Source organism: Carettochelys insculpta, chromosome 4 (assembly GCF_033958435.1).
Source record: "Carettochelys insculpta isolate YL-2023 chromosome 4, ASM3395843v1, whole genome shotgun sequence".
Lineage (NCBI taxonomy): Eukaryota > Metazoa > Chordata > Testudines > Carettochelyidae > Carettochelys > Carettochelys insculpta.
This window is the reverse complement of record NC_134140.1, coordinates 84142333-84163594: the sequence shown is the minus strand read 5'-3', so window position 1 is coordinate 84163594 and position 21262 is coordinate 84142333. Positions and strand designations below refer to the sequence as shown.

Genomic DNA, 21262 nt, shown 5'->3' with positions numbered 1-21262 from the left:
ATATCACTGGACCGCTGCTAAATTCCTAGTCCATTGTGGTTAATTTCACAGTCCTAGGATTTTTTTAGTCAGTCACTTTCACAGGCTGCGTCTACACTATGAGATAAATTTGAATTTAAAGCAATTAGCTCGATATTATCAAGTTACTGTCTTCACTTTAAATACCATTAGCTTGATTTTTAGGGAGCACTAATATCAAGATAACAATATCGTCATTATCTGATGGGTATAGCATCAAGCTCGAATTCAAAAGTTCGATTAAAGGCCAGAGTGGAAGAGCCATGTCTTAAAATCAAATTTATTAGCCTCCAGAGGTGTCCCATATGTACCCCACAGTGCTCCGCTCTGGCCGCTGCTCTCCAGGTGTGCTGGAATTAGGTAACAGGAAGAACGTGAATTTCAAATTGTGACCAGGAGGCCTATGGCTGGGGGATCATGTTTGTATAGAGTCTGACAAATGTCTTTTTCTTTGCTATTAGCGCTGTGAGTGCATCTGCCCATTACAAATAGCCCCAATATGGAGTCTGTGGTTCTGTCTCTACACTGTCTCCACAAAGCTGTTGTGGGGGTTGTGCTTGTACAAGAGGCCAAGAAACTACTTCTCAGAAGTTTACATTTGTGCATGAACCCACCTTCTTCCCCTACAGGCACCACAATCAGGGTGTTTCTCTGTTTAGCCACATCATGTATGTAGCCCCCAACCCCATAAAAGGACATGCCTGCCATTCGGTGCTGACCATGCTGCTAGGCAGCACCATGTCCTAGCTTGTGTGCATTTAGGGCTCCAAGGGAGGGAAATAATTTTGGGGGCTCACAGCCTCCTCGGGGAAGTCTCCCCTGGTGGCTAAGATAGTTGTGGGGGCTACTTCAACTGACCCTCCCCCCCCCACTCCCCTAGCATGGGACCAGTGGGGCTTTCAGCCACTGGGAGGGAGTGTCCCCTGGTAGCTAAGATACTCAGGGGCTTGCTGCTGCCAGAGTGAAGTCTCTGGCGGCTAAGATAGTTGGGGGACTACTTCGACTACTTCAACATTTCAACCTGCTCTGCAGCCCCAGACCACAGCACCCACACTGCCAAAATATTTTTGGGGGCTTGCTGTCCATTGCAGACACCTGCTGGTTTGATATTCCTGTTATAAAAATCTTTTTCCTAACATCTCCTGTCAGTCTTCATGCTTTGACCCCCCCCACCTCCAAATGCAGTGGGGAAGACAAGTTGAGGTTCCTGTTTCCATTGTAAGTTCAGTGTGTGATATTTCACTGTGATCTCCCATGTTGGGAATGTCTGCATAATGAAGAGGGAAGACAAAAATCTTTTTTCCTAGACTTTTCTATCCTCTTTCCTCTAGCTTTGAGAAAACAGTCAGGGTACCTGTGTTATTTTCAGGGATTGGATGCAATCACGGGTGGGGGTACACTCAATGTATGGCCAGTTGAGAACACAGCCAGTGCACAGAAGCCTTATAATGCACTAGAAAGCCAGAGACCCTCCCCTCAGCAACTCTTTACAAAAAATCTCCTATCTGCTTTTTTCAAGCTTTTCAGGGTCCCTGTATTATTTTCAGGGATCGGATGTAATCACGGGAGGGGGACACTCGGTGGATGGCCAGTTGAGAATTCAGCTACAGAAGAAAGACGTTTTGGTAACCTTTTTTGCCATCTCTGTGGATGCCCTACCTTTCCTTCCTTCCCACAGGAATAATGGATGTTTGCTTACCCTGGGAGGGGAATGAGGAAAATGCAATGTGATAAGATGATGTCAGTGACCAGCGAGCATACCCAGAATGATCCAGGGATGAGGGAAATGTAGGATAGGTTCCCACAATGCATTACTGCAACAGTCAATGTTTTCCAGATGAGTGTGGCAGCAATGTCGACTTTGTGCAGAGCATGTGGGGAGGTGGGGGTAATCAAAATTTGAATTTATGAATTCCAGAATTACAAAATCATTATTAAAAAATTTGAATTTATCTTAGTGTAGACATAGATATAGTTCTTGTGTTTTGCACTGGAAATTTCACAGTGAGGTAGCTATGGGGGTCCTGGAAGGTATTGCTACTTTTCCTCTGCTGCTGGGAAAGATGTTGCTTTTGGATCTGGGCTCTCAGTCAGCAGTCACAGAGCTTCCTGCAGCCTGGGGAGGCTCCCAGCAGTAGAGCTTACTCAACCCTGTGAGCAGCCCTTGGAGGGCAAGAGGAAACCCTGCTCTCTCCAACCTGCTAGGACCAGCTGCTGAAACTTGACATATGACAGGAACCCTCTCCTTTACAATAGGCTGATTTCATGGAGTGATCAGACTTCAGAGTCTGTCAAGTGCTTTTTGTGGCTGTGAATTTGTGAATGGCCCTTAATATAACTTCCAAACTTCTTTTTGGGAACTTCTTTGGGATATTGGAAATATTTCCACAACTATCACAAAAAGCATCCTTAACCAAGTGTATCCCTAACATCATATCCTTAACAAAATATCCCGAACATCATACATACGTTCATTCATACTGGAAGTTGTTTTTGGAATAGGTGGCTAACAAAATAGTTGTAAACTTGGTTGCCTGAAGTTAGGCACTTAAATGAATGGCAAGATTTTTTTTTTTCTTCCACAGAACTACGGGTAGTTCACCTCTGGAAAAACAAGTACTTAAATATTAAGTGACTAAAACTTGAAAAGACTTGTCCAAAGTTACGCAGTAAACAATTCCTGGTTTCTGCTTTAATCATTCATGATATTCTGCTCCCCCAGCATCCATTCAAAATTCTGATAGTTTGGACTTCTCTAATCCAGACTTTCCTTGTCTGGTAACATCCATGGTCTAGCATCTATGGGTGCTCTGGGGCTGGAACGCTCTGGGGGTGGGGGGTGGGGGGCAAAAGCTGGGGCGGCCTTGCTCTCAAACTCCTTCTGGAGCACACTCCTTCGAGAAAGAGTGGAGGGCTATAGCACCAGGGCCAGGAGAAGAGGCTCCCAGCTGCAGGGATCCACTGCTAGCCTCTGAGTGCCACAGCCACCCTGCCTCTTCCCCTGAGCATTTCCCTTCCTTGTATATTCTCCAGCAATGCCAGCCCTGCAGGTGCTGCCAGAGTGGAGCTCTGCAGCAGAGGGGACTGGCATTGACTTCCCTGGTCCAGCAAATTCCCTGGTTTGGGACAGTTGGGTCCCAAGGGTGCTGGACCAGGGAGGGTGAGCCTGCACTTCCTTTTGTTCCATTATGTTCTTCCCCTTCCTCAGCAATTTCATGAAGAAATTGGGGGGTGCTCTTAAAACAACATAAAATCATTCTTTAAAAAATTTAGTTCTGTAACTTGAAAAAAATCTCAGTTATCTAACGTCTGTTTTTATAGTTAATTTAGGAGAGTGTTCCCCTTTGGCTCTTTTGATATGTATAACTTTAATAATGCTATTGGCAATGGTTGAGAGAGAGCTCTCAAGTCACAGGGTGTTTCCATTTGGCAATCCAGTATTTAGCAACATAACAGCCTTATAGCTCATTAGGATTCTTGCAGAAAATAAACATATCCCTCTGAGTTTAGTATAGTAAGGAGTTTATGCATATTCTTTACTATCTCTCGTAGTTTGATTATTACTGTGCTTTTAATAAAATGTGATATGAAGTTCACAAACCACTAGGATATGAAAATATTGCTCATATAGCAGGATAATTCTTAAGAGTTCACTTGGTTTGTATGATGGGTAAACCAGTGCTGTGATCTTGACAGAAAATTAATATGACCACACAGTTTAAAACTCTTGTTATTTCACAGTTGGCCCCTGTACTCTTATGTGCGCACATTGTTTTCATTCAAACCACTGGAAGCTTCATGCAGGAATTCAAATGAAAAAATGAACAGAATATTGCAGATCCTTTCCTGTAACCAAGCTGTGCTTGTCGGACGGAGGAGCATGGGTTTAAGGGAGCTGGTTTTGGCTCCCAGATTCTTGTGAAAGCATAGACTTTATGGGCGGAAGGGACCATTGTTATCCTTTAGTTTGTCCTGCATGTTGTAGGCCACAGAACCTCACTCCGTGATAGATCTGTAAGCTCTGGCTGAGTTGCTGAAACCATCAAATAATGATTTAAAGACACAAAAGGTGCATGTTCTGTAACTTTAATTCAAACCAGCAAGTGACCTGTGCTTCATTCTGTAGAGGGGAAATGAATAATCCCCAGAGTCTCTCCCAGTCTGACCCAGGGAAAAATTCCCAACTCCAAATATATGGTGATCGCTTAGCATGCCTGCAAGATCCACTAGGGTCTAAGTTACTACACTGAAGTCTTTCTCCAGCAGAAACACTAGAGACACTGTCAGGTACCAAGAGGGAACCCTACAGGTACAGAGGAAAGAAGAGAGGAAACTGGGTTAGGAAATCCTACCCAAATGCCTCCACGTCTGGAGATGCCACCAGAGACTAAAACTTTCTTTTCCCTCCACTCTTTTCTTTTCCCCACTGCTGTGCTGGTGATGAGTGGTTAAATCAGACTACAGCTTGCCCGTGAAGTCAACTTTCAGATTGCAGAAACTGTCTACTGTTTAGTTATTGTAATATGTGGTGAAAATCTGTTTTCTTTTGCTCTTAGGGGAAAAATGCCACTTTTAGGCCAGATCAGGATTTTCTGAGTTAGTTATAGGAGAGCAAATATGGTTTTGTGATGGAAATTTGTTAACTATGGATAGGCTAACACACTTACGTAAAGTGTAATGTGTCTAATTTTCTGCACTTCTGAATTCTCTACATGTAACACGATTACCCATCATCATTTATTAATAACTAGATTAAATATTTACAGACACTTTATTATAACTTGCATGTTCATTTCAAATTATACAAAAGGACCTTTGGGAGCAAATTTTAAAACCTTGGTTTCAGTGCACAAAATTCTGAAACCCTTTGAATACATCTACTGAAAACTGACTATTCTGTACTCCATATTAATTTAGCTTACTAATACAACCCCAGAGAATTATCATTCGGTCTACATTTTTGTTACTGCTGGAGGGAGTTTTATAGTAACAGTGTTTCCATTTCTCTGGTGTGTGGAATGAGCCAACAAAAGTCTGTCAATCATGTGATACTGCTTTTTGTTACTTGCTAAGAGTCATATGTACGGAATATTTACTTTTAGTGACCCCCTCCGACCCTATGAAGAATTAAAGATTGAAATTCTAGAAATTGCTGTTTCCTTAAATAAGAAGTCATGCATATTTTACAGGCCATATGCTGTCAGTATTTTAACAAGAGGCTCGTACCGCAAAGCTGAGAGAAGGATGAAGGACTGGATAATCTATTCATTTGCTTTCTATTGAAACATCTAAAATATTTCCAATAACCTGAGGTGGTAGAGGGGCAGAATGACAGGGGAAGTTCACTAATATCGACATACACTTTTTCTGCAAATTCTTTGTTTGTCAGCTGAAAATAAGTCGACTGTTTCTAAAGTATTGCAATGTACAATTTGTGTATGTAGGGAAGTCCAGTTCCTCCTGTTGGGAACATTGCACAGGGTGTGGTGGGGCTGTGGGGAGGGGAATGTGTTTTAGTTTTTTGTTGTTGTTGTTTTTGTGAGCCCTGGGAATGGGATCTTTTGGAGAGATAATTCAGCAGTATGTAGAACGGTCACTTCAAGGGTGGGGGGAGAGAACCCCAACTGAAGGGACAGTTGGAGAGAGGAGAATTTTTAGCCAAGTGCTCTTGGGTTCCTCTGACATATCGCTGTGGTTTATGGGACAAAGATTGTATTTTTTTGAAACACCTGTGAAATGTTTTTGAAATAGCACCTGGTTTAGACAACACATTGTCAGTTTGGTGAATGTATGGAATAAGCTGAGTGATATATTTGACAAATTACCGTAACTCTCAATGTCTCTTTTCCCCCTCCCCCCCGCCAGGTGAAAGTTATGTATGTGCATCCAATGAGCCATATCGCAAAGTTGATTATACCAAGAACGTCAATCCAAACTGGTCTGTGAATATTAAGACTGGGTCTGCTCGCTCTTTGACATCTCTGACATCTATGAAAAGTGAAGTGAAGGAGAGTAAAGATTTTATTAAACCCAAACTGGTAACTGTTATTCGGAGTGGAGTGAAGCCAAGGAAAGCTGTGAGAATTCTGCTGAACAAAAAGACTGCTCATTCCTTTGAACAGGTTTTGACTGACATCACGGAAGCCATTAAGTTAGATTCAGGTGTTGTCAAGAGACTTGTAACATTGGATGGGAAGCAGGTAAGAGAACAAACCATTTTGGGCTTTGAATATTGGGTACAAATTAAGCTTCGTCTATTTCTATTCTGTCATTTTTAATTGTTGTTAACATCCAAGTTCTTCTAGGCTTAAGAATATATATTTTAAGTCATTAATTTTTCTAAAGCAATTTTTTTTTATCATCCCGGAAAAGTGGGTTGATAGTCCTCAAGCAGCCAATGTAATCACCGTTTGGGAGGCTGGACTGGAGATGAGAAAAAATTGGGGCAAGGCTCTGCCTTCCCAATCCAGGTTTCCATTCACTCTCTAATGAATAGTTTCCTGTCCTTCAGTTTTAAAAAAAAAAAAAAAAAAAAAAATTCAACTACAGTTTATTGTAGTAGAGGCTCACTAGTCCATACTAGCGTATGCGTGTGGGAGGGGGCCCTCCAGGTAAATGAAAATATCTTACTGTAGTCTTGCTACCTCCTTCTGCTGCTCGTTTAGCTCACCTGTCATCTCCTGCCTTTGGTTTTGCAGGTTCTTTGGGACTAGGCCAGGTTTGTAGAGTGTCTAGCACAATAAAACGTCAATTCATTTCAAGCTGTTAGTCTTCTACAATAAAGATTATTAAAACTCCAGGGCCTACTTCTGATCTCAGCACTTCAATGACAGGGATAGAACATTTATGATTGGTATTATGCTCAGTGAGCAGTGTCTTCCATTCCTGAAACAGAGGAAACCACATTTGTCTGCCCTCAGTCACTATTCCTTGTAGTCCTGGGAAATGGGCTTAGCCAGGCTATGATGGCAGTGTTATTGAGGGAGGAAGCAGTAGGTGTTCTCAGGCAGGTACGCTAACTTCTAGAAAAGTTTCACTTCTGTCTGCTTTATTCCTCAGCTGCAGGTTAGAGGAGAGCGGTCACTGTACCTCTTCATTACTGTGAAGTTTACTGTCCTCCGCAGCTCAGACAAAGATAGCAATTGCTCTGTTAAAGGAGGCAGATTGAGACGGTCACCCTAGCACAGACTGGGAATTGGCCTACTGGAGTCAGACGACTGGAGATAGTAATATCAGTAAATTCATATGGAAATCCTGCCTCTTCATACACATTTCCTTTCCCAAAATGAAGCTGTACAAGCAGATATTTGCAACACAACCTGCTTGTGAAACCTATCTCTTCTCCTTCCCTCTTTCTCGCTCTCACACACCCCATACATATAAAGTATGGAGTAAATTAATGTCCTTAGCTCAGCAGTTCAGACTAATTTGGCCATCAGACACGTGCTGGTCAGGGAGTAGAGGGTTTCATGCTGAAAAATTGCCATATGTAATGCTCAACAGTTGATTTAAAAGATTAGGTTTTTTTTAGATGTCTCTTATTTTACAAAGAACCAAAAAATAACAAGAAAAAAATAATCTGAATGAACTAATGTCCTTCTGATCAGAGGGCAATTAGAAACCCTATAATTATGAAAATTAAGTACAGTCCCAAAACACAAACATCACTGTGACAGCCAGAAAAAGAATGGTTAGTGTCATTCTTTTGTACAAAAATAGAAAGGACAATATTGTCCAAGGCAGGATTGTCCTTGCTTAAAGCTTAATATTTTTTATTAAAAATGCAGAACAAATCAGGTATAGAAAAATATTTAAACTTTGTGTTTATAAATTTACTTTTACAGATAATTACTGGAAAATAAAAATAAGAAATATGACAGTTTTTTTTTTTTAAATGGGAAGAGGTTGTGGTTTTTTTTTGTTTTTTTTTTTGCACCTTTTGATCATAAATTCACTTACTAGGAACAAGGCTGGAGCATCACTTGATTTCTCTGAAAGTGATTTGTGTTGAAAGAATCTGAACTGATTCTGTTTTGGCTTGAGTTCCAGCATGACTATACCAGGAGTGGCCAACTTGCAGCTCTTTGAGCCTTTAAATGCCGCTTTTCATCAGGGCTGCATGCTGGGGGTGCTGCCTGACCACTCCGCGCATGCGACTGAGTGCTTGGTGGGAAAAGTATATGGCAGCGGTGGCAGCTCAAGCAGCTCCTGTGAGTCACCAGCATGGAATTAGAATGGGGAAGGGTTGTTGGGGTCTGGGGGAGGGCGAAGGCCTGACTCTAGGGGAGGGGGAGGGCATTCAATTAACACAGGAAGGCTGGGGGTGCTTAGCGCTGAGGGAGGGGAGGGCATTGAGCCAAGTATTATATTTTTATATCAAATAGATATCTCTCTCTATAAATGTATTAAATATAAATAAATGTATAGTATTTGGCTCTTTTTTGCACTCTGTTCACAACTATTTTGGCTTTTCATTTCTAACTAGTTGGCCACCCCTCAACTATGCTATTATAAATGCATCATGAATATTAATATACCTATAATATACAAGTTCAAATACCTTTAGTTTTTTGATACCCCCATAATATCATACTTAATATTTTAGAAGTAAAAATATCTGTAGTATCAAAAATTTTTCACAGAACACCGAGTCACATGGTGTGGAACACCAAGGCATGAGAAGTCATTCTTCCACTCTACTGTGCACTCGTTAGGCCTCAGTTGGAGTATTGTGTCCAGTTTTAGGCATCACATTTCAAGAAAGGTGGAGAAATTGGAGAAATTCCGGAGAAGAGCAATAAGGATGACTAAAGCTGTAGAGAACATGAGCTATGAGGGTAGACTGAAAGAACTGGGATTGTTTAGTTTAGAGAAGAAGACTGAGAGGAGACAAGATAGCGGTTTACAAGTACCTAAAAAAGAGTTACAAGGAGCAGGGAGGAAAAATTGCTGCTCTTGTCCTCTGAGCCTAGGACAAGAAGCAGTGGGCTTAAACTTCATCGAAAGAGATTTAGGTTGAACATTAGGAGAAACTTCCCAACTGTCAGGGTGATTAAACCCTGGAATAAATTGTAACAGAGAGGAAGCTGTGCTCGTCTATACACTATCAAAACAAAAAGCAGTCAAGTAGCACTTTAAAGACTAGCAAAATAGTTTATTAGGTGAGCTTTCGTGGGACATACCCACTTCTGGTCTGAAGAAGTGGGTCTGTCCCACGAAAGCTCACCTAATAAACTATTTTGCTAGTCTTTAAAGTGCTACTTGACTGCTTTTTGTTTTGGAATAAATTGGTTAGGGATGTTGTGGAATCTGAGTCATTGGAGGTATTTAAGAGCATCTTCGATCTCTGTCAGGGATGGTCTAGATGGTGCTTGGTCCTGCGATAAGGACTCGGGACTGGACTCGATGACCTCTCAAGGTCTCTTCCAGTTCTAGTATTCTATGATTCAAACACAGTTTGGGAAACACTGCCTTGACTGATACAATTGAATCTGAGTAGCTTGTACTCTGTTGGCAGAACTATCCTTTACAGTGCAGTGTGTTTGTTTTTTCCACTTATGCATATGAACAAAGCCAGTGCTGACCAAAATGCAGCTTAACAAATTCAGCCAATTCCTGACTTCTCTGAAGGTGCAGCATTAGACTGGCCATTATGCATGTGTGGAAGAGGCAGCAGGGCTGACAACCTGACTGGGCCTCTGGGCATGGTGGGTGGATGCGGGGGTGAGGAATGGCTGTGCTCCATGCCCATGGAAGGAGCAGGGCTGGAGGCAGCCAGCACCCAGAGATGTCCCCAGCCCTCTCTGCCACTTGGGGTATGCCGTGCTGATGCCGCAGTATCAATTTAAAGGGCCCAGGGCTCCAGCCACTGCTGCAATAGCAGCAGCAGTCATGAATCTGGGCCTTTTGTGTTGGCAGATAACTAGGCATACCCTTTTTTTGCCCCCTGATCCCCAGTCAGCAGAGCTGGGAGGAAGTGGGGGCTGGGAAGCAGCAAACTTCTGCTGTGTCTACATTGAGAAAATTGAATTTGTTTATCGATTTTTCTAATTCTGGAATTTATAAGTTTGAATTTGACCATCCTTGCTTCACACATGATCCTCACAAAGTTGAGTCACTGCAGTCACATGCACACACTGGTTAATATTGACTATTGCAGTAGTGCATTGTGGGAAGATATCCCAGAGTTCCTTCATCCTCATAGCATTCTGGGTATGCTTGCTGGTCTTGACATCTTCCCACATTGAATTTTCCTCATTCCCCTCCTGATCCATGAAAATAATTCAGGGACCCTCAAAATGAGAAGCAAGAGGATAGAAAAGTCTAGGAAAAATAACTTTTGGTTTCCCGCCTCCCCCCATTACATTGACAATGTGGGTATAGTGACTGTATTTTCAACTGGCCATCCACTTGCCCTTTCCCATCATAGCATGCACGTAATCCCTGAAAATGATGCAGGGATCTAGACTTTTTTTTTTTTTTTTTAGTTAAGTGAGAAGAAAGAGGATAGGATAGTGTAGGAAAAAACAATTTTTGGTTTCCCATCCCATTACATTGCCCACATGGGTGCAACAGCTGTGTTCTCCACTGGCCATCCACTGAGTATCCTACCTCCCATCATTGCATGCACGTGATCCCTGAAAATAACACAGTTGCCCCAATTGTTTTTTAAAGTGAGAAGAATGGATACAAAAAGTGTATGAAAAAAGAAGCAAGCCAAGCGCTGAGAGTCCAGTTGAACTGGACCCTTCATAAGGAATCAGCCCCCACTCCATGGCAGCAAGCTCTGTTCTGGGCTTTTCCACGGCAGCAGAAAAGGTCCCTGTTTCTCTTCGCCATTTGGTGGGCGGGGGAGGGGGCGGCTTTCCCTGTCGGTATCAACACCCGGTATGGGCGAAGTGGGGGGTTTCAGCAGGGGGCCAGTTGAGGTTGTCCTTCCACGTCAGCAGCAAAACCTCTAATTTCTTACCCAACAGGGGAGACTGGCATCAAGCCCCAGTATGGGCAAAGGGGGTATGTGCAGTGGATGAGGGGCCAGCTGAAGTGGTCCTTCCCCACAGCAGCAGCAAAGCCCCTGGTATCTTAGGCGCCGGGGCAGACTTCCCCACAGCAGCAGCCAAGCCCAGAATATCTTTCCTGCTCTTGGAGCCCTAAATGCATGACTAGCGGCATGGTCAGCACTGAACAGTAGGCACATCCTTTTGTTGGGTTGGGTTGGGTTGGGAGCTACCCACGTGATGTAGCTGAGCGCTGGAAAGACCCAGACTGTGTGGCACCTGTGGGGGACGGGACGGGCTTCGCGCACAAATGTAAACCTCTGAGAAGAAGTTTCTCAGTGTCTTATGCAAGCACATTCCTCAACAGCCTTGTTGCCATGTGGTGTGGTGCGGCACAGGCTGGCACCGGGCAGTGCAGAAAAATATAAGTGTACGGACAGAGCCACGATCTCCTTGCAGGTGCCATTTGAATGGGCATGTATGCTCAAGGCACTAATAGCGAAGAAAGAAAGACATTTATCAGGCTCTCATACTAATATGAGCCATAAAGGCTCACTGCTCCTGCTTGGAAATTCATGGTCTTCCTGTTACTGGAGAGCACTGGCCAGAGCAGACCACTGAGGCACATAATGGCTTACATATGGGACACCGCTGGAGGCTAAAGAATTCACTTTTAAGACATGGTGCTTCCATGCTTGCATTTAATTGAATGTCTGAATTTGAGCTTGATGCTATACCTGTCGGCTAACTGCGATTTTGTAATCTCTAGATTACTGCTCCCTAAATCGAGCTAATGGTCTTTACAGTGAAGACAGTCACATGGTAAAATTGAGCTAACTGAATTAAATTATAATTTTACCTTGTAGTGTAGATGCAGTTATAGAATAACTAGTTGTCTCCCGACAGGTAATGCTACACCTCGTAGTGTAGCAGTGGCTCTGTGGCCATGTCTACACTAGCCCCAAACTTCGAAATGGCCATGCAAATGGCCATTTCGAAGTTTACTAATGAAGCGCTGAAATGCATATTCAGCGCTTCATTAGCATCCGGGCGGCCGCGGCACTTCGAAATTGACGCGGCTCGTCCCGATGGGGCTCCTTTTCGAAAGGACCCCGCCTACTTCGAAGTCCCCTTATTCCCATGAGCAGATGGGAATAAGGGGACTTCGAAGTAGGTGGGGTCCTTTCGAAAAGGAGCCCCGTTGGGACGAGCCGCGCGGCGGTGAGGCACGTCAATTTCGAAGCGCCGCAGCCACCCGCATGCTAATGAAGCGCTGAATATGCATTTCAGCACTTCATTAGTAAACTTTGAAATGGCCATTTGCGTGGCCATTTCGAAGTTTGGGGCTAGCGTAGACACGGCCTGTAAGCCTCAATCGCTCTTTTTAATGAGGGAAATGGCTTGTTGCTGAGCTGTACTTCCATCTGAGTCAGATTCTCGGTGATGATCTAATTATGTGGGTGGCTGTGTAAGTAACCTTATGTGGGCGCTGTCCTAAAGCACATTGATGAGCAGAAAAGCTCCTTTGCTTTGGCAGATAACTATTCTACCTTCCTAGAAGGGAAAGATGCTTTTGCCTTTCTTACAGTAATGACCTGATTCATGCGCATAAAATTTTGTGCACAAGTTCTTGTTTTTGCTAGCCCTTTGACACACACATAAATGGTGGCGCCAAGGAGATTTGATGGCTTGGCAAATGGAAAGGTGTTTTGGTTCAAATTAGCAGATGGAGACTTCTGAGCCCTCTTTCTCTAATGTGGTAATTACTTATGCTTCTAAATTTGCTAGGAAGGCAGTTCTTTTGTGTTGGTGTCCTATTGCTGGCAAAGCTTGATAGGCAGCTTTAAAGAGAGCCATTTTATAATTATAAAATGTAACGGCTGTTGTTTATTTGCTAGAAAATACTCCTAAGTCCTTCTGGCCTCTCAAAATTAAGGAAAGTATAAATTGTGCTCTGCTAATTTGAAATTGATATAGAGAGTTTAAGACTTTCAGATACTAGTTGCAAAACAATAGTTATCCTTCAACATTTTTCTTAGTTCACTTGTTAGTTTAATTTTTTTTTATTTTCACTTGAGAGATTTACGCACTGAGGGGGGAAAATGATCATTAAAGTAGTAATGTTGTGAATAAAGTTTATTCTTAATTTTAATTTTCTTTCCAGTATAGGGGAAGAAAGAGTCTCAAAGTTGTGTAATTTTCATCTATTCTATTCTTTTACTATATCAGCAGCAGGACTGCAGTTATGCATAGAGGAAAGCATTTTCTTGAGATTTCTGTGTATGTTACACTGTTTTACGCCACAGTTTATAACATCCAGTTAAACACTCTTCATTCCTTTTAGACACCAGTTGCTGGTAGCTTACAACAAAAAGATCTGGACTTTTTAGAGTTAAAATCTTTTGAGAGTTGAACAGCTAGTTCCTGTTTGCCAGACTGCATCACTATAAAATACCTCTGTTTAAAAAAAGAAAAAAAAAAAAGTACTCTGGCCTACAATGTCTTTGCCTTTATCCTGGAGGATTTGCCTGATATCTTCCCATAACTAGACAGAGTTGTCTTTTTTCTTCATTTTTTTATGGAATTTTTCCTTCCTACTCTGGAGTGAGGGTGAACAGACTTAAAATTTTCTAAACAAAGTTAATCTTTGTGCCTCAAGTAGAGGATGGAGTGGTTAGATCTTGTTAAAGGAGCTTAAAGTAATTGTTCAGCACAGACAGGGAATTGCCCCTACAGTCAGTAGTGTATTCAGAAGATTGGGAACAGTAAGGCCATTAACTTCTCATGCTGAAATTCTGTTTCCTTGTACATTCAAGAAAGCACATTCTCTTGGATAGTATAGTATAGCTGCATAGTATAGAAATAGAACAACTATATTGGTCTTTAATGGACATAAAGTATGGTTTGTCCATCCTCATCTTGATTCACATTGTTTCCTGCTTCATACTACCTGCTTGGTGGGTATCATTAACAGTATTATTGGGAATTTCCATAACAGTTTAACAAGGCTAAAATGTTGGGATCCTCCAGCAGAAGGGTTGTCAGTACAGTATAATCAATTGTTTGGGCTGAGAAAATATGCCTCAAACGATAAGTCACATGCTGTTAGCTCCAAATTGGTTTTCAGAGACCAAAAGGTATCTGGGTGAATATCTTCATGCTGCTGTGTTGAAACAAATCTTCAATTTTCTATTAGGCCAGCCCGTGTAAGGGTCCCATAATGTTTAAATGTTTTTTGAGTGCGTAAGCAAATGTTTATAATTTCCCCAAGACAAGCCTTACACTAGAAAGGCCACATGTACATGTTAAAACAATCATTGGTGATGTGAGATTAGGCAGCAGTTCTCAATGGCAGCAAAGACATGGATGAGCCTGAGGAATCGGTTTAGCAATATGGTTGGTATCCAAGATCTGTTCCTTTATATCTCATCATCTGTTTTGTTTTCCTAAAAAATCTGAGAACCACAATAAAATTCTTGTCTGACTTGGGATTGATGCTTTGGCAGAAGGTCTAATAACCTTTCAATTTATAGTAGTGAAAAGTGATGATTTTGTAGTCTTTATAAAAATAACTATGCTTGTTGAGGGAAAAATTAGAATTTTACAATTTTTATATTTTGAGAATGTAATTTCAACAACTACTGGTTTCTGATGGATGGTGATGGAACTGAGCCAATCATAGTGCAGGGCTGATTCTGTAATACTAATTTTTCAGTTCTAAAAATAAACATTTATAATCATCAGTAAAAATACAACAAAGAAACTTGGTATAAGATAATATATGCAGCGCTGTAGTGACTCTCATCTCATCTATATTTTAATTGCAGTGTTACATTGCTGTCAGACATCTTACTGCAGGTGTTGGAAATGACTATGATAGAGATTTGCCTCCACATTAGCTGGCATTGTCCATACTCAAAAGCTTTAGAAAATTGGAACTTCCCTCATTTAAAGAGAGTGCTTTGTTTCCTTTAATGTTTCAGACTCTAACCAGTGTTGCCAGCTCAGATCTCCTGTGAATGGTACAATTTAAGCCCCTGTTGCAGGCAGTCTCACAAAGATGCAATTTTGGATGAACTGAGAAAAAGAAATTCTCCCTCACATTGCCCTGTATTAAGCTAGGGAAGCTTCAGAAAACTGGAAGCCCAGAGACCACAAGTTTTAACCTCAACTCTTCTACTGAGTTGCAAGAGCTACAGAAATAGTGTAGTGATGATGGACCCTCATGTGGCTACTGTGGGGTTAACGTCTCTTGCTGGTCCATTTTTCACAGACAGATGTTTGCAAAGTTGCTTTAGTGTGAGAATTGCTGAGCGGCAAAGAAGACTCTCAGCCTGACTCTGATCTCTGCAATCTTAATGAAGTTTCAGTTCAATGAACTTGCCACAAGGGTAAACTGGGGACACAGTCACACCTGGAGTTTTTCTGCCTGGCTGGTGGTTCCATGTGGAGAGACAGGTGACTGCCTGAAGACAAGGCAATAGATGTATGTATGGGAGTCAGACTAAAGAAGAAACATTGGAGCAGGAGTAAAATCTTGAGAGTAGGTGATTGGTCACTCAGCCAGATGATGGGTTCAAACAGCAGAAACATGGAGAGAGAGTCTGAGTGGTATATTTTTCTCCCCATGTTTTATAAAACATAATTTTTGTTACTACAACACCAGCACATTTAAAAATCTAAGGATAATGGGCCAAAGTTTACCCCAAAGTTCACTTTTGAAATTTGGCTGCAGTAACTTGTGACTGCATCTATTGTATGGCATTTTTTTCTTTTATTGTTCACATTTAATAAAATAATCCACTCTTTCACAGAAACAGATCAAAGCACGACTACTTATATAGCAGGGAGTTACTATTTAAACCAATTTGTATCTTGGTGACATTTTATGGCTATTTTTTGATGAGAGATGTTTAATTTATTAATATTCCAGAACAATATTCATATTCCATGACAATTGCTTGAATGACTGCTGTTTAAGTAGTGATTTGCAAAAAATGGACCAAATAGCAAGTTAACACAGTGAATGAAAGGCGTGTGATTAGGGTTTACTACCTGCTGTTCTAGGATGAAATCAATGCTTGGAATTTGAACCTTGGGAATTTGTTGCCTCCTATTTATTCTGATCGTTTAACAGATAATTAACCTGCTAAAACATTTGGAATTTATCCTGCAACTCTCTTATGTCAGATTAGGATTGGTGTCACAGGTTCCCTATTCCTATAAGAATAATGGATTTTATTAGAATTTAAATAACCTTGCCTCTTTTTTGCTTCTGTCTTGCATTTTCATGTTTAAATGTATAAACCATGTTCAGAAATGTTTCATAGGTTTCAGTAAAAAAGCCTTTACCAAACATAGTTGACATGGTTTCGTGATTCTTTATGAATTTAGAGAAAATTCATGCAGAAGGCATTCACTTCTAAGAAGGTAATTTTGAAATCTATAGTCTTGAACATACATATATCTTTTTTATTAATACTAGCTTCTCTTTTTTATTAACTTTAATCAGGCTCTCATTTCTGAAGTCTGAATTTGATCAAGCAATAATTTTGGAAAAACTGCAAACTGTAATATAAACCTGCCTCAGTTATCAAGAAAAACAGCAATTTTCCTAGGGAAATCCATGGCAGGAAACACAATTAAATTATCAGGTTGTCAGAATGGTAAATAAGAATATTTTGTCTTATGAAGTGTTTAAAATAACACCAGTGAATTAACATGCAGTAAACATTAATAAGGTAGCTTGACTGGATTCTGATAGGGAAACTGACATGAAAATAATAGTAATAAAAGCCTTTTTATTTTCAAAAAAAGGGTGCATATTCACACTTGTATGATGATGGGACTTACTCTGTTTCAGGACCTGAAATTTGCAGGCTTTACACAAAAGATGTGAACTCCAGCATTTTCATGATAGACAATCAAATTCAGTGCTTCCATAGCTGCCTTCTGCTTTTGTGCAATCTAATGTAGGTATTTTGTTTATCTATTCATGGACCAGTAACCAAGTATGCTATGTAGTCCCGTACATTTGACATTAAAGTATGGAGAAGAGAACCTCTATAATAGTTTGAAGATGACACTAAAATGTTTAAAGAGCAAAGTAGGTGGGTAAATCATATTTTAAGTGCCAATGCACAAGTCTATAGACTTTTCATTAATTGCTCAGAGAAAAGAGATTTTGCTGGGTTACACAATGTTTCCAAATACTATCACAAAATGAATAGCTCTCTGTAAATCACTAGCCTCTGCACAAGGGTTCCACAAGATTCAAAGGTTACTTAGGTGACATCTGGTGACTTTATTTGAATTCTCCATTTAGGAAAGCTCCTAATTAATTGACTTTTAAAATGCTCCATGTCCTACTTTCTAGTTTCTTTGAATTCAGTGCAGTTTCCTGTTTCACTTCTGAGGCCCCTTCTCCTTCTTCCCTGTCTGGCATTTGACTCTTTCATTATTAAGCTTTTGCAGCATTGCGTGACACACACAATGGTGTTTTGGCTTCCCAATGAATCCTGCCTTTGTGATGTGTTTCGGCTCTTCTGGACCTTAGGTCTTTCTTCTTGGTACAGCCACACGTTTGCCATCACAAAGATGTGATCTTCCTGTCTAGCCAAGATTGCCAGTGTTCTGGTGTTCAGTTCATTGACAAATTTGTACAGCAGTCCCTGTTAGATAAAGCAGCAATTTCTGCAGTCAGTCCAGTTTCCTTCTTTGTGATAGTTTTTGTTGTAATAAAAGGCAATAAAAGACCTGAAAAAAGTCACCTAATGTAAAGTTATTTATTGGCATTACTTTATTCATTACCTCTCAACAATGACATTGGAAGGGGAAAAATTCATGTTATCGTATAGAAGCTGTTAGTTTCTGTGCACATGGTTGGAACTGGTATGTTCATTTGAATAGCTAGAAGTTGCTAGGCATAATATGGTCAGTGTCTTTTTCTCCCACCCAGTCCTTCCCTCTCTCAAGAGCATAATACTGGCCATACTGGGTGAGACCAATGGTCCACTTAGCCCACAGTCTTGTTTCCTGACAGCAGCCAATGTTGGATGCCTTGGAGGTAATAAACAGAACTGTGCAATGATTGAGTGACTCATTCCCTGTCTAGTCCCAGTGTCTGGTAGAGAGGCTTAGGGACACCCAGAGCATGGGCTTGCATTCCTGACCATCTTGACTAATAGCCATTGATGATCTTCTTGAATTTTTTTCTTTGTATGAACCCAATTTAAAATTTTAATCTTTACGACATCCCTTGGGAACAAATTCCACAGAATATATGCTTGTCAATAAATGCTTCCGTTTGTTAGTTTTTTTTTTTTTTTTTGTTTTTCCCCACTTGCCATGATTTTATAAGTCTCTGTTATATCCCCACCCTCCCCTTTAGATATCTCTTTTTGCAGGCTGAATAGTCAGTCTCTTTAACCTCTCCTCCATCTGGAAGTTGTTGCATACACTTAATCACTTTGATGCCTTTCTCTGGACCCTTTGCATGTCTAATATATAGTTTTTGAAATGGGTGACCTGAAGAACTTCAGCCATGATTCAAGGTGTGGGCATTCCATAGATTTATATAGGGACATTATTGTATTTACCGTTCTATTATCTATTCCTTCTTCTAGTGGATCCTACTATTGTTAGCTTTTATGGACTGAGGCTGCATATTTTCCAGATGTTTTTTCAGAGATCTATATGCCGTGACTTTGAACATCTTTTCTGAGAGGTAATAGCCAATTCAGACCCCATCAATTTGAAAGTATAGTTGGAATAATGTGTTTTTTTTCCAGTATTCCTTACTTTGAATTTCATCTTCCATTTTGTTGCCCAGTCTCTGTGTTCTGAGATCCTTTTTAATTCTATGCAATCTGCTTTTGATTTAACTATTTTCAGTAATCTTGTATCATCTGCAAACTTTGTCCTGCCATTGTTTATCTTTTTTCTCCTTCTTCTTTCCTTTGGAATTTCATAAATAGATTTTGTATGTGTGTGAGTGTGCACGTGTGCAGGTGTGCTGTCAAGAACAGAAACAGATTGGTTGACAAGTTGATGATGCCTAATCCATGGCCTGCAGGTTGTACGAAGCCTACCAAGCAATTAAAAAGACCTGTGTCCTGCTTTAGCACAATATGCTAATTACTAGTTCATTAGCATCATGTTTACATCATATTAGTTGAGTTGTGTTCTTTACTGTTTCTTCCTGTGTTCTTGTGGGTTTTTTTGTTTGTTTTTTGTTTTAAATCCTGGTTCATTTCAATCAATTATTTCTTTGTTTTATTAAATAAACAAAAATGTATATGGGTTGTGTCCATCTAAATGCACATGCAACAGAATCTGCTTGACCCACACAAGGTTGTGTTAGTTTTATGTGGCTTGACTGTGTAAAAATGCAACCCCCACCCCATCCCATGAATATGGAAACCAAAATAGTATTTTCAGCACTGCATAACTTCCTGTTAAGGAGTTGTAATATAAAATGTATAAACTAATAATATATATATCATGACATTGTAGCCATGGTCCGAAATATAGTGTGGTGAACCTTGCCATTTGGCTGTGAATGCTGTGTACCTTTCTCAGACCTGCCAACAAACTCAATGTGGCTCCAAGGCTTATTTTTCTCATTAGCAGAAGTTGGTTCAATAATATTACTTTATCCAAAATGATACTGGATGTTCATCAGATCTGTATCTCTTTTGGAAAACATTACCGTAATAGTTTTGTTTTATATGATGCAGTGTATACAAATCTATATTACAGGAATGCTAAGCTTGCAACAGTGAAAATAGATGCTTAGTAAGCAGGCACCATCAATCCTGGACTGTACTGAAAAAGACAGTGTTTTTATTTTTTTTTAAAGTAGTATTTGATTATATAATTAAAGACAGTCATAATGCAGATGCAGAAGTGGGCCAAATTAAGGTTGTTACTGAGCTGAGAGAGGTGAAAGGATGTTAATTGAGGACAAAATCTTTTGAGTTTGACTGATACAACTATAGCAATTTTACGGAGCATGTGAAAATTGGCTTTTTTTTTAATATCATGTACCTTGGTTGAATTTGGGTAGATTTTCACGATGATGAGAAAAGGCACACCCCTAACCAAAAAAAGTCACCCCTCTGTCAGATTACAGGTCCCTGCTACAACGCATGGAGATGCTGCAGAACCTCAAATAAAAGGTCTCCATTTTTTAACATAGGGCAGGGAATGTTTTTCATTAGCCTTGTTCTCTAAGGCAAATGAAGTGTTTTGGCTGGACATTAACGTTAAATAATCCTGAGTTAGATATCCATCATGGAAAATTTCAGACTAGGTAAAGTTTGGCAAAGTTATTAGAAACTGAATGTCATCTTTTAAAGGGAGGTGTTTGCCAACCATACTTACAGATGGTGCTGTCACACCTGCTTATGTATAGTATAATAATATCTGCTTCTTTCTCTTGCTCCATTTCAAGATGTCACATGTTTTTGCCATGTCAGTTTCTCTCCAAAGCATAACCTTTCCCTGCTTTATCTGCTATAATCCAATTTTGAACTATACTATTGAAAATAAAGTGCTGGAAGTTATAATTAAATGTAGAATAGTTCCAGAGGGCAGAGAACCATCTACAGTGGTCTTGTGGGATACCTCCCTAGGCCATTCACCATGTAATGGAGTTTTTCAGGGGCCCATTGAAATCAATGTAAGTCTGACTGGTAGAATTTAGATCAGACCTGTGGAGTCGGGAGCTATAAGAGTCCAGAGAAACCACTGCTTTGCTTTCAGAATGGATTGCATTTCACTTAGTTCAGGGGTCGGCAGTCTGCGGCTCTTTAAGAAGCCACTTGCCGGTCCGAGAGCTGTCGCTGCTGACTCCTCTGCCTGCTGTTAAACCAACTGAATTTAGTTTTTTCTATTTAAGCGGTGGCAACCTCTGGAGCTGCTGAGGAGTCAGCTGCAGCAGGGAGCCCTGGAAGAGAGAGCCTGCAGGCAGAATGTCGCCCCACATGAGGGAAGTCTAAGCTAGCAGGAGAGCTGGGGGGATGGGCAGCCTTGCCTACCTCTGCTGGAGCTGTGCAGCCTCACCATGAAGGTGGCAGGGGAGGAGATGAGTGTGCAGAGGCGAGTTTATCCTTGGGGCGGGGGGGGATGTTGGGGCTCAGAGGGGTTAAGCCTGGGGTTATGTTTGCAGGATGGGATGGATTTGGGGGGCTGAGGTAGGTAAAGCCTGGAGCTAGGGGTAAGTCAACTTTCTACCTGGTACAAAT

At 40.9% G+C, this 21262-nt stretch overlaps 1 protein-coding gene across 2 annotated transcripts in view; it reads left to right on the top strand.

The window, feature by feature from the left end:
• Positions 1-21262, top strand: part of DCLK2 (doublecortin like kinase 2) — a 151702-nt gene that overhangs the window by 17559 nt on the left and 112881 nt on the right. For both annotated transcript variants that reach the window (XM_074991901.1, XM_074991900.1), the window contains exon 2: positions 5884-6218. In XM_074991901.1, the coding sequence (XP_074848002.1) occupies positions 5884-6218 (335 nt within the window). The remainder of the gene's footprint in view (positions 1-5883; positions 6219-21262) is intronic.